This window comes from Aquarana catesbeiana, linkage group LG02 (genome assembly GCF_042186555.1).
Source record: "Aquarana catesbeiana isolate 2022-GZ linkage group LG02, ASM4218655v1, whole genome shotgun sequence".
Taxonomy (NCBI): domain Eukaryota; kingdom Metazoa; phylum Chordata; class Amphibia; order Anura; family Ranidae; genus Aquarana; species Aquarana catesbeiana.
In genome coordinates this window covers 77,115,579-77,130,344 of record NC_133325.1, presented here as the reverse complement: position 1 = coordinate 77,130,344, position 14,766 = coordinate 77,115,579, and the positions used below count along the sequence as shown (strand labels likewise).

The 14,766-nt window shown below is 44.2% G+C and overlaps 1 protein-coding gene across 2 annotated transcripts in view; it reads right to left on the bottom strand.

Moving 5' to 3' along the window:
- The window catches only part of ARHGAP42 (Rho GTPase activating protein 42), a 525,190-nt gene that overhangs the window by 226,594 nt on the left and 283,830 nt on the right, over positions 1-14,766 (bottom strand). For both annotated transcript variants that reach the window (XM_073613052.1, XM_073613053.1), the window contains one exon: positions 5,355-5,456. In XM_073613052.1, coding sequence (XP_073469153.1) covers positions 5,355-5,456 — 102 coding nt within the window. The remainder of the gene's footprint in view (positions 1-5,354; positions 5,457-14,766) is intronic.

Here is a 14,766-nt window from a genome sequence, read left to right as displayed (position 1 = left end):
ACTGTATATTTGGCATACTTGTCTTTGAAGGAGCAGCAATTGCACTTGGCTGGGCAAGTGGCCATATTTGGAAATTAAGAACAGAAGCTAAACTGCTAAGATGCTTGTTCATGTCTGTTATATAATTAAAGGCGTACCTAGTAATTACACACTGTATACTCGCATCATCCGACACATTCATTTAAGCTTTGTTATGAGAGTGATAAGAGTTTTTCAGATAATAAATATAAAGACAAATCATTGACATAAACCATATAATTGTGGGCCTTATTGTTTGGCCCTTTTCACTGTCTGGAAAATGTATTTTGTGAATGTAGACTATACAGATGGGGGGTTTATTTACATGTAGCGGCATCCCCGACCTCCAAAGGCCTTATGGTGACCTCCCAAGTCAGGGAGAGCTAACATCCTTCCTTGTAGTGTGGGTTATTAGGCATGGTGGATGTATTGCAAGTTGGAAACATGGGCGCCAGTCACTTTTTGGAATGCAAGTCGAGATTTATTGTCTCTTAAACAGAACTGGGGGAGAGAGGGTTAGGGCCAGGACACCCTTAGGCAGATGCAATAGTAATTGGCAGACTCTGAGACAAATTAATAAACAAACAGCAATACAGGTAGAGGGCCTTTAAGCTGGATGCAGCAACTGTATTTGTAGAACTGCTGTCTCCTATGGCAACTGAACTCTGAACAGTCAATAGAGATCCATACACATAACTCACAGTAACCCGTTGTAGATCTCCTCTCACATCTCACAGTATCCCACTGTAGATGTTCACTCACTGAACTCCCGGTCTTTCACTAGACTTCAAGATCCCAGACGTCACTGAATCCCTTGAGCTCTTCCACAGCTAACCCGCTGTAACTCCTCAAGCTTCACCCATACTAACCCACTGGGTCCCTGGCTTGGCACTCTGCTGAATCTTTCCCACTTTTTCACCCCCCCCCCCAGGGCTGGTGAAAAGGCTGCTCTGGTACTCCTTCAGACTTCCATACACTGGCCTCTGATAACAGGAATGGTTGTCCCTTGCTGGCAACTATTGCTCCCTTTACCTCTGGCCTTGATCACTTGCCCCTGGCAACAGGAGTGATCGTCCCTTGTGGCAACTGCTTCTCTCTCACTGCTGGCAATGATCCAGTTCCCCTATCCAGCTAGGGTTGCCACCTGTCCAGGATTCACCCGGACAGTTCGGGTTTTGCATCTTGTGTCCGGGTTTCAGTCCACCTGAAACCCGGACACATTATTCAGACCAGGCTGTGACTCCCCAAGTAACCAAGATAGTCATACACAAATCTGTTTTGCCGCTGCGGGTGGCTGTTTGAGGGCAGGTTTGGCATCACTGAAGGGTGGGGTTTGTCAGAAACCATGAATCAGACTGAGACAGAAGTACAGTTAAATCACACTTGTTTAATAATAATAATAAAAAAGGTAAACATAGTCAAAACATAGCCAGAGTTCAGGAACTGGCGTGGATGGTCAGACAAGCCAAAACGTTAGGGAGCCAGAGATGAGCGTAGTAGAACAACAAGCAGGATCTGGAGCCAGAAGGAATGTCAGCCAAGCAAGTCTTTAACAGGAACAAAGGAGATGTGACCAAGGAAGAGATCATCTGGGCTGGATAGCTTAAGTAGGTAGGACTGACTAGCAGGATATCATCAACAGGTGAGTCACTGTGGAGAGAAAGGAGCTGGCAATTAGCCAACAGCTGAGTGGCCAGCTTTGAGAAGGAAGGGCTGAACCCAGCCCTGACAGGGTGATGATGTCAGCAAGACCAATTTGGCCACACCTACTGGCATGCTCTGTGCCCTACATTACTACTCCCCTTGGGGCTGCCAAATGTGTCCCAGGTCTTTTATAATCCTATAGTGTTTACTGCAAAAAAAAATTGCCCTGTGCCGCAAAAGTGTTCGGGTTTGGCTTGAAGAAAAGGTGGCAACCCTATATCCAGCGGAACCTCAGCAACTTGGTGGGCTTCCAGCCTGACAACCCAATCCTGCGCTGCCTCTACAAACCTGGATAGGCCTCAGACAGCTTAGCAGCCAGGTGCTCCAGAGATAGGCCTCAGGCTTCAGGCCTAGCAGCCCGGAGCCTTGTGACACACGTTCACCCAGGCAGCCGTCCAGGTGGCACAGAACCCTGATCACCTGATTCCTCCCGAATAAATAGGCGCTCCCAGCAGGCCAAGGGACCAAAGAGACCCCTGCCAATTGGCTGAGTCATCCTATTTACTCCTAGTCTGGATTCCTTATGCCCTTATCATCCTACTGCCACAGGCAACAATGCCACCTAGTGACAGAAGAGAGCGGTACATCAAATCCAGAGTTAGGGAAAAACACTGTGAATCCCCTATTAATCAGCCAGGCTAGTTACCACCTAGCAAGCTAAATTTGTTAGCAACCCTGTCTACTATCAGGGTGCTACATACAGTTGAAGTTCAGAGAGGCACACACGAAAAGGGGCTTAGATTAGTACTGGAAATATAGTTCTGTTTCATAGACCCTAATGTCTAAGCTGACATGTTACGTAAAGACATCATAAACCTTTCTACCTGCACCTACATAAGATGTGCTTGGATCATGTCGTTTTATGGTTACATTTGTTGCCCTGTACGTACAGCCTATAGTAGAGTAAATCTTCATATTCCCGTGTCAGCAGTTTCTGTTTGTGTTCAAACATGAGGCATGCCGCATGGTACTACACTGGTTAATGCATGGCCTCCGTCTGTAGTCTGAGAACTGACACTTTCTGTGAAGAAACTACATTATTATTATTATTATTACAGGTACTTTTATAGCGCTGTCAATTTATGCAGCGCTTTACCTATACTGTACATTCACATCAGTCCCTAACATGCAAGGAGCTTATACCCTAAGGTCCCTAACTCACATTCATACATACACATAGGGCCAATTTAGACTGGGGCCAATTAACCTACCAGCATGTATCCCCCAATCCCTCTCAGTCTAGTGCTCTTTGGGTGAGAGCTAAATAGAGATTAGATCTGACACAGGCACAAACAGGTACAGCAATTAACAGAGAGATCACCATGCAGTCTTTCATCACATTAGCACTCATTGTGATGCAACACAGAGGAAATAGGGAGGCATGGATTGGACACTACATGACCTACAGCAAGAAGTTGCCTCTCCCTTTTGTGAACAGGAACAAGCTAGATGAAAGAATACATGGACATAGGAGAATGGATCGGCCATGACACTTATCAACTGCAGTCACAAAATGCGAGCCTATCATTACAAGGTAAGCCAGACACAGGGAATTTAACTCCTTATCGCCGACCGTGTGCACATATGTGGCCTTGGCTTGAAGGGGTTAAACCAGGGTAATGCATGCAGCTGCATCACCCCATTTTTTAGAGCAGGCGGTCGGCTCTTTAGGGATAACAAAGGATGCGGCTAAGAGCCTCTCGGCTGTTATCCTAAAGGAGCGGAAGGGGACCCCCCGGGGACACACCCCCCCCCGCCGCCTTCTGCTGCTCTTCCTGGGCCTTCCATCCGCCTGGAATACCCGGTCCACGATCCGGCACTTCTGCAGACTAGGCTGAGACTGGAACAAAGCCGGAAACTGTACTTTTAGACCCCCGATCCCTCTATAAAGAGCACCTGTCAAAAAAATTGTGTTTGAAAGACCACTGCGCAAATACCGTGTGACATAAAATATTGTAAGCAGCAAATGTCAGAAATAGGCTTAGCCATGAAAGGGATAACCACACTAATGCCCCGTACACACGATCTGAAAATCGTACGAAAAATGCCGCATTCGAATCGATCGTACGATAATCGGATCGTTAGTACAGAGCTTTCGAGAGCCGATCAGAACAGTTCATCCGATATTATTCTATCGAACATGCACGGAAATTTTTTTCCTACGATGCCAGATCGTACGATTTTCGTTTAATCGGTGCTGCTATCGTTCGAAAATGCAATACAAATGCATTACAACACAATGACATCACTTTCGAATTTTTATTCTGTCGTACGGGAATTTTCGGGACTTTAGTAAAATCATCAGATTCGACGTGAGATTAGCATGCAAAAAAATAATCGGATCGTGTGTATGGGGCTTAATACCTAGTTAAAACAAACAAAAAAATTATACCATACTATATAACCAAATATATAGTTTTATTTTAAATCTTAGTACCAGTTTTTTTTTTTTTATAACCCCCAGAACCCTGCCTTTCGGTATAAAAGAGAGAAAATCTTTAACAAGCAATATTGGGTCCAGCACCTGTCCTCTTCTGGGTTCAATGACACCCACATCATACATAATTTAAAAAAAAATTATACTTAGTTGGAAGGTTTTTTCACACATTGAAACACTGATCTAAACGAAACTATATTGCCAAAAGTATTGGGACGCATGCTATTACACGCACATGAACTTTAATGGCATCCCAGTCTTAGTCCATAGGGTTCAATATTGAGTTGACCCATCCTTGCAGCTATAACAGCTTCAACTCTTCTGGGAAGGCTGTCCACAAAGTTTAGGAGTGTATCTATAGGAATGTTTAATCATAGTTCCATAAGCGCATTTGTGATGTCAGGCACTGATGTTGGACGAGAAGGCCTGACTCGCAGTCTCCGCTCAAATTCATCCCAAAGGTGTTTTATCGGGTTGAGGTCTGGCGGGTCAGATGACAGTCGGATGGAAACGGACAGGCGGACAGTTTCCATCCCACAGCTCATAGAGGACAATGGTCTGTGACCGTGTCTGTTCTGCATCAGCAGAGTGCACATGGACCTATCATCTGCCTGCTTAGTGGGGATCAGCAGAGAGATTCCTTGCTGAGCAGGCAGATCTGCTGGTGGACTCCGCCAGTATGAAAGGGGCGTAAGGCTTTAGGACCACTTTAAAAGAAACCCAAGTGTGTCCAGTGCCTAGATATACAGTATCTGCCCATTAGACCATCTGAAGTTTGAGCCCAGAGTAGCTCTTTCTGAAGAACAGGTAAGTATTATACGACTATTTTCACCATTTTACAGGTCCATTTTACTAATAATTTGTTACGGAAGTTTTTTTGCTTTTTTCCATAAATACTGCAAAACCATATTAGATGATGCACGCCGCATTCTAATTTATGTTCTGCTCTAGCTCCCCTCCCAGCTGCCATCGTCTCTTTTGCTCACTGACCACCATGTAATTAATACATCAGTTCACTGCAGGAGTCATTTGTGCAAGAAATATTACCGTACTCATCTTGTACTCCCATCAGCCCGGATAAGACTTTTCCAGCTCCCCATACACAATTACATAGTAGGCATAGACACATGATTAAACCAAGGAAGACGGCATTTGAAGTCTGTGCCAAGACCAGAAAAATTAAAGAACAATGTACCTCTTGTAAATGCGCCTCTTTCTTCTTTGATGACAAATTCAAGTGTTTCTCTAAGATGGAATAATATTTCTCACTCTCTTTGTCAAACTTCTTCTTTCCTTCCTAGAACATAAAAGACATTAAAATTCAGCATGAAATAACAATTACAGACTAACAAGCTTAGCGTGCCTTCCTAAAGGACCACTAAAATCAAAATACAAGTCGATGGAATATGCAGCAACATTTTGTAATGGGTAATAAAAAGTGTACACCAACCACCCTCAACCTGAAACGCAGGTCTGCAGTGGATGCATGGCAGGAAATGCTATGCCTTGTAGTTCCACAGGTTGGTTGAAGGCTGCACAATTATAATATGACTTCCAAAGCTTGTACCATTGTTATTCAATCGCCCAAAGCCTAGTTATCTAAACCAGTGGTCTCCAAACTGCGGCCCTTTGCTTGCTTTTATCTGACTCTTGGAGCACTATTTCATCCACTGATACCAACAATGGAGCATTGCTTCTTAGCAGCCAGCTATATACAGTGTTTTTAAAGGAGAAAAAAAGACACAAAATGCATAAAAAACGCAACACTCTACTCTATTGAAATCTATTAAAACACAATCTGCTGTGGGAAAAAAAGTCCCCGACCCTTTCCAAAAAACGCAGCATGGCAAAATGCACAGATGTGAACTACATCCATAGGAAACCATGTTACATGGACTGTAGTGTGTTTCTGCAAAATGCAAAAGGCACCAAAAAGCGCATAGGTGTGAACGTAGGGTCACACTCCAAAGACATGCTGGGAGGTCAATCGGCCCTAGAGTGTCAGACAGGGACCTTAGATTGTAAGCTTGTTGAACTGATGTGAATGTACAATATGTAAAGCGCTGTCTAAACTCTCAGCCCTATATACGGTATATCACATAAGTGAGTACACCCCTCACATTTTTATAAATATTTTATTATATCTTTTCATGTGACAACACTGAAGAAATGACACTTTGCTACAATGTAAAGTAGTGAGTGTACAGCTTGTATAACAGTGTAAATTTGCTGTCCCCTTAACTAGTTCCTGCCCACCGTCAAATAATGGCGGGGTGGTGCGGCTCTCCTTCTGGGACGATGTCATATGACATTGGGGGAGCACAGATCGCTGCCACTCCATGTTACTAGGACATGGCGCAACCCCAATCTCTGTAAAGAGCCACATCCGCGGCTCTTTAACCATGTGATCGGCTGTGACCAATCACAGCCGGTCACATGTAAACACGGAGATGCCGGTAATCGGCACTCCTCGCCTCACACTGACAGAGACTCATGACACCGGGGAGGGAAAATGGCTAGTTGAGCCTAATTTGGACATTTTCACTTAGAGGTGAACTCACTTTTGTTACCAGCAGTTTAGACATTAATGGCTGTGTGTTGAGTTATTTTGAGGGGGAAGCAAATTTACACTGTTATACAAGCTGAACACTCACTACTTTACATTGTAGCAAAGTGTCATTTCTTCAGTGTTGTCACATGAAAAGATATACTATAATTTTTTTTTTACAAAAATGTGAGGGGTATTCTCACTTTTGTGAGATACTCTAAATACCTGCAATAATCAGCATCCCGAAAAAACTGAATATTTAATTAAATGATCTCCTAAACCAAACCTAGGGGAACTTATACCTAGAGCTGACCTGCTTTAATAGTGCTGTGACAGTGGTAAGTGTTCTGTGTTTGTCCCCTCATTGCATCATGACATGGCTCGGTTCACACTACTGCGACCTGAAAGTCGCGCAACTTACAGTGTCACTTTGCCAGGTGGCTCCCTGGAGATTTGCTGACGACTTGAGTACTTCTTGATGCAACTTTAGAAGTGACTTTCAGGGAATGCCTGGGTAATCTTCCTGCAATGTCGGATCCAAATCACATCAATATAGATGAGGATCCGACTTGGAGGCAACTTCTATTAAAGTCTATGGGCACAAGTCGGATAGAAGTCTCCTTGAAGTAGTACACATAGGTGTGCACCCCAATTGGGGGTTAGGGATTAGGGTGTGCACCCCAAAGCTCAAACACATATGCATGTATGTGCATATATACTGACGGTGTCAGTAGAGCAGAGACTGGTGTCGTGTAAGGCAGTGGCCAGTGTCAGTACTTTTTTATTTTCATTATCATTATTTTTATTATTATTTTTTTTTTTTTTTACAATTTTTTTTTTATAATTTTTTTTTTTTTACAATTATTTTTTTTATAATTTTTTTTTTTTTCAGTTTTTTTAGGAGCCCCATTAGGGGGCTTTTGTGAAATATCAGGGGTCTAAACAACAGGAATCTGCACCACACAGGATGATTAGGGTGTGCCCAGGCACACCTGGCACACCCTGTGCACACGCCTATGGTAGTACAGGAACCTTTTCTAAACTCGGAGCGACTTCAGTAGTGCTAATTAGGACTCCTTGGATTGCACATGGCATGTGACTTGGGGTCTCACAACAAGTCGGATCCCAAGTGGTGGCAGTGTGAACCGAGCCTTACATACAAAGCATGAGAAGAAAATCTCCTAATGGTTCTGAGATTATTTTGTGTTCCTAATTCACATCTGTCCACTTACGACATGCTGAAGGGAAGGCCTGACCACACGCAGATTCTGTTATTTTAATTCTGTTACACATTTGTAAATGCTGGGAGCACGAGGATCTCATAAAAACTGTGTTTTTCCATAGAAAAAGACATTTTCCATGAAAAAGTTATTGTGAAACTATATAATAATATGTGACCAGTTTATATAAAAACAGTGTTTGCGGTGTCCCTCTTTAGCAAAACAGCCTTTCATCACTCTCCTACTCGAATGAGAGTGGAATAACGCTGGGGAACAAAGCGACACGATCCGAACTGTATAGATCCACTTATATACAGTATACAATGTTATAATGAAGCACGATGACTGGAAAAGACATTGAGGTCATATGGTGAAATGCACAGTATGAATCAATTACTTCACTTAGAAAGCTTCTCATTAGGAAACTATTTCATCATGGAGAACTTTCCTGCATTTTTCCTCCATCTTTTCTTTTTAGTTTTAATGAAAGCTGGATGCCACAATGCTGACGTCCTATCCAAGAATAAAGAAGAATACAGCGGAATAGAAAACGGTACTGCGGATATTTGAAAAAACCGAGCTGGCTAGAACTATCTCTTGAGGAAGTCTATTACAGTTAGGGTTGCCACCTGTACGGTTTTCTCCCGGACAGTCCGGTTTTTTAATGATGTGTTCGGGTTTACTTTTGCCCCAGACCTGGACACATCATTCACACGGACTGCACCAAGAGTGACAAGTCTCCTCTCTCCCTGACAGCAGCTTGGTTCAGCAGAGCAGAGTGTCAGTGTATCAAAGCTCCTCCCCTCCTCCTCTTTCTCTGTTCTGTACACACACGAGGAGGAGGGGGGAGCAGGGACGAGCTGATATCAGGTCTGTAGAAAGTTTTTATTATGCACTGTAGATGGAGGAGGGAGGGGGAGAGAGCGGCTGGAAAGGAGGACAAGGTAGAAAATATGTGGAGAGATCCAGGGGTTAGGAGGATTAGGAGGATAAGTGCTGGGGGGGGGGGTCTTTGGCAGGAGGAAGACAATGCTGGAAGTGTGGATTGGATTTGAAATCTGACAACCTCTCTTAGCATTATCTCTCTCTCTTCCCAAAACACCCCTCCAGCACATATCCTACCCCTCCCCCTTGCACCGGCCCTCTTCTATCACAAAGCGCCCTCCCCAGCACATATCTGACCCCCCCAAGCGCCCCCAGCACATACGGGCACAGGCTGCATATGATAGTCACAGAGGCTGTATGATTGCAATAGAGGCTGCATATGATAGGCACAGTGGCTGTATGATGGGCACAGGGGCTGCATATGATGGGCACAGTGGCTGTATGATGGGCACAGATGCTGCATATGATGGGCACAGTGGCTATATGATTGGCACAGAGGCTGCATATGATGGGCACAGTGGCTGTATGATTGGCACAGAGGTTGCATATGATGGGCACAGTGGCTGTATGATGGGCACAGAGGCTGCATATGATGGGCACAGTGGCTGTATGATGGGCACAGAGGCTGCATATGATGGGCACAGAGGCTGCATATGATGGGCACAGAGGCTGTATGATTGGCATAGAGGCTGTATGATGGGCACAGAGGCTGTATGATGGGCACAGATGCTGTATGATTGGCAAAGAGGTTGCATATGATGGGCACAGTGGCTGTATGATTGGCACAGAGGCTGCATATGATGGGCACAGTGGCCGTATGATGGGCACAGAGGCTGCATATGATGGGCACAGTGGCTGTATGATTGGCACAGAGGCTGCAAATGATGGGCACAGTGGCTAAATGATGGGCACAGAGGCTGCATATGATGGGCACAGAGGCTGTATGATGGGCACAGAGGCTGCATATAATGGGCACAGAGGCTGCATATGATGGGCACAGAGGCTGCATATGATGGGCACAGAGGCTGTATGATTGGCACAGAGGCTGTATGATGGGCACATAGGATGCATGTGATGGGCACAGAGGATGCATATGCTGGGCACAGAGGCTGCATATGATGGGCACAGAGGCTGCATATGATGGGCACAGAGGCTGCATATGATGGGCACAGAGGCTGCATATGATGGGCATAGGTTGCATATGATGGGCACAGAGGCTGCATATGATGGGCTCTGTGGCTGCATATGATGGGCACAGTGGCTGCATATGATGGGCACAGTGGCTTCATTTGATGGGAACAATAGCTGCATTTGATGGGGCACAGTGGCTGCATTTTATGAGGCACAGTAGCTGCATTTTATGAGGCACAGTGAGGCTGCAATTGATGTTTTTTTCAGAATTTTTCAGTTTGTTTGCACCCCCCCCCCCAAAAAAAAATGTTGCGCACCAGCCACCACTGCCGCCCAGCACATATCTAACTCTCCCTGCTAGCACTAGGCCTCTCCCCAGCACATATCTGACCACTGCATTCTGTGCAGAACACTCACAATTCAGCCACGCGCACTGTTTGCTGCGGGGAGGTATGCGCCACATTACTACTCTCTTTCAGGCCACCAAAAGTGTCCCAGGTCTTTTACAATTTTATAGCGTATATCCCCCAAAAAATGCCACCGCTAAAGTGTTCGGGTTTGGCTTGAAGAAAAGGTGGCAACCCTAATTACAGTATTTCACATTTTCATAGCTCTTACTGTGAAAAAGCCTTTCATATGCAGAGATTAAATCTCTTTATGTATTTATACATTGTGATCATATCCCCCTCCCCCTTAACCACTTGGGAACCACCTACCTGCAATGTACTGCTGACGGGAGGCCCGTACAGGCAAAGCGACGTACTGGTATGTCGCTGCCTTTTGGAACCCGCTGATCGGCTGTGTTTAATCACAGCCCAGAGCCCTGTGTTGACAATCAACACAGGGCTCTGTAAAGAGGGAAGATCTCCCTGTTTCTTATCCCTGCAAAGCAGGGATAGGAAACAAAGAAATTATTAGTATAAAGCAGCACATATTGCACACAATACACGTTATTAGGCACACAGTTAACCCTTTGGTCACTCTAGATGTTAACCCCTTCCCAGCCAGTGTCATTAGTACAGTGACAGTGTATAGCATCAGCACTGATCACTGTATTAGTGTCAGTGGTTATGTCAGTGGAAGTCAGTTTGCAAATAAGCATAAATTCAAAATAACCGCGAACAAATATAAATAAATTTAAAAACCACTGTGCAATAATTCATACATAAAAATTCTATGAAATATGGTGCAAAGTTCTTAGAAAAAATTTTTGTTCCATTTTTCTAAGAACCTTGCACCTTATCACATGGAATTTCATAGAATTTTTATGTATGAATTATTGCACAGTGGTTTTTAAATATATGTAGCGCTGGTAGATTTCATCTACCGCTGATAGGTAAATTTAGTGGGTCGCTTATTATAGGAAGTTAAATTTGCCTCTGTTCCAGCTTGGCTGACGTTGCATGCAGTTTCACATTATGCCGGTGGGTGTCGTTGTCACCATTGGCAGGTGTTGGAAAAGTAACGTGTTGAAGCGAATGAGTGCTCCTCTTTCCCGGAGATAACTCGGTGGAGGTGGTCCTCCGAGTTGCATTCTGGGAGAGGGTATTTATGGGGCAGACGCCATGTTTTAGGGTTCGTTTTCAGCCACCTGCTGGCCCTCCTGGCCGACAGGTATGCACTAGGAATACCACCTCGTGGTCCTCCGTTCTGGAGGCCCGCGTCGCTGCGGCGTGTGGGTGGGCCCAGAAGCCTGTCTGGGGCCTACCCCAGCAGCGGAGGAATGGTCCTGAGCTGAAGAAGCTGGTGAAGAAGTGAAGAAGCTGGACAACCGAGGAGATCCCAGGGGAGGACCCGTCATTTAAGTATCATGCAGAGTGCTGGTCTGGAGAGGGGCCTGGTGACTCGGTTGGAGGACGCATTCCAAAGTAATCTTACAGTATAGTACTGCCGGGTTGGCAGTTCAAGTAATGTATCTGACATTCATCACAAACCAATACATCCTGTGGCAGAGGATCGTACGGGTTTTATTCCACATAGGTCTGTGGCAGAGACTTTTGTTCATGCTGCGTGCTGACTGCTAGGCAAGTGAGAGAGGCCTATCCAGGCGGGCATAGATTAAATCCTACGAAAGGGGGACTATTCAATTGCAAGTGTTCAATTACAAAGAATGTTCTGAAGAAATACAACAGAAAGGTATTTGAGCTTCCCTGCAGCTTTCCTACTACCTCTTTCCTGCTACTTCCCTTGTTTGTTTTATTTATTGGAAAACCTACTCAAGTGTTTGGTGCTTATATCGTGCAGAGGTAAACTCAACGGAACCCTAGACCCGGTGCTGGTAAAACAGAGGTGTCGAGAGTGAAGGTAACAAGCCCGCTTAAACCAGCAGCTCCACCGAGAGTTAGTGCTACATGTATGTATATTTGCTCACAGTTATTTTGAATTTATGCTTATTCGCACATTTACCTGTATGCTCATGATTAGCACTTATTGGTCACTTTAGCACTTAAATTTTTGGAGCGCAGCACCATATATTGTTTTTTTTTTTTTGTTATCTCCTTGGTGGTGTTTGACCCTGTCGGTGTTTGCTGCAACCAAATATCTTTTATTGTATATCTCAGGTAGCGCGGGAATACCCATTACTTCAGTGGAAGTCAGTTCCCACTCAGTGTCAGTTATGCCGCGTACACACGAGCGGACTTTACGGCTGACTTGGTGCGGCGGACTTTTCGACGGACTTTCCGAATGAACGGACTTGCCTACACACGACCAACCAAAGTCCGACGGATTCGTACAACCGGACTAAAACAAGGAAGTTGATAGCCAGTAGCCAATAGCTGCCCTAGCGTCGTTTTTTTGTCCATCGGACTAGCATACAGACGAGCGGACTTTTCTACCGGACTCGAGTCTGTCAGAAAGATTTGAAACGTGTTTCATTTCTAGGTCCGTCGAACTTTTGGGAAAAAAAAGTCCGCTGGAGCCCACACACGATCGAATTATCCGACGGACTCCGGTCCGCCAGACAAAGTCTGCTGTAAAGTCCCCTCGTGTGTACGCGGCATTAGTGTCAGATTGCTTGCTGCACCATCACAGTCCCACTATAAGTCGCTGATCACCACCATCAGTAGTATAAATACACATTTCTAGTATACAGTATATATTAAAGTTTGTAGATGCTATAACTTTCACACGAACCAATCACTATAGACTTATTGGGAATTTTTTTGTTCACGAAAGACATGTAACAGAATACATTTTGGCCTAAATTTATGAAGAAATTTGATGTTTTTTTTTATGGATATGTTCTATAGCAGAAAGTAAATTTTTATTTTAAAAAATGTCAGTCTTTTTTTGTTTACACAAGAAAAAAAAAAACAATGATGATCAAATACAGCCAAAAGAAAGCTTTATTTGTACGGAAAAAAAGAGATATAAATGTTGTTGGGTACAGCGTTGCATGACTGTGCAATTACCAGTTGAAGTAGCGCAGTGATAAATAGCAAAAAATGCCCTAGCCATGGAGGGGGTAAAGCCTTCCAGAGCTGAAGTGGTTAAAGGCCTCTTCTCAAGGACGATAGATTCAGTTCAGTAAAACATTTAGTTCAGTATACAAAAAAGCACACAGGTAGTAAAGATTATTTTATGTTGGCATGTACTGTGTCCCTTATGAGAAGGCATAGCACCCAACTTTTTTTTTTTACCCATTCTGATGTGTTGGCAGCCCGGGCCAATTAAACACACAAGAATGCAAAGGTGTGGAGTCCTTAATCTCATCATAAATGTTACAATCTCAATATACACTCCTTGCACAATCTCCTTTAGATATAAAGCGGGGACCTGCTTAAGCACTTGCCGGCTAGCCGCCGTCATTGTGCTGTGGCAGGTCGTCTCGTTCCTGTGAATTGCCATCATTGTAGATCGGCTCGGGAACTCTATTTCAATGGCCAGCGGGGGAGCCAGTCAGCGAGTGGGGGCGAACTTGATGTCCGCCGTCCACCTGCGATCGTTCCCCACAGTGACAGAACGGGGATCTGCCTGTGTAAACAAGGAACATCTCTGTTCTGACAGGGGAGATCACACAGATCCTGTCTTTCTGCTATGCAGGAAGACGGATCTGCGTGTTTCCCCAGGCAGCCCATCCCCCATACAGTTAGAACACACCTGCAGGGAACATATTTAACCCCTTGATCAGCCCTGATGTTAACCCCTTCCCTGCCAGTGTCATTAGTACAATAATAGTGCCTATTTTTAGCACTGATTACTGTAATAATGTCAATAGTTCCCAAAATAGTGTCAAAAATATTCGTTAGGTGTCCGATCTGTCCGCCGCAATGTTGCAGTCCCGCTAAATGTCGCAGATCACCGCCATTTCTAGTAAAAAATAAATAATAATAAAAATGCCAAAAATCTATTTTCTATTTTGTAGACGTAATAACTTTTGTCCAAACCAATCAATATACGCTTATTGTAATTTTTTTACCAACAATATGTAGAAGAATATATATCGGCCTAAACTGAGGAAGAAATTTGTTTTTTTTATATATTATTGGGGGATATTTATTATAGTAAAAACTAAAATATACTGCTTTTTTCAAAACTGTCTGTCTTTTTTCGTTTATAGCGCAAAAAATAAAAACCGCAATTGTCAGTTAAAGTGACGCAGTGCCATATCGCAAAAAATGGCCTGGTCATTAAGGGGGAAAATCTTCCGGTCCTTAAGTGGTTAAACAAGTTTCATTTACATGCGATCCACCAAACACTTGTACTGCATAGTTGTTCTGCCCCACTTTCATTTTATGTCTTGTATTGAACTACATCAGCATAATATTGTTCGTTAGTATGCTGACATCTAGTGACAGTTTTGGGCCGCTGCAACTTGTTTA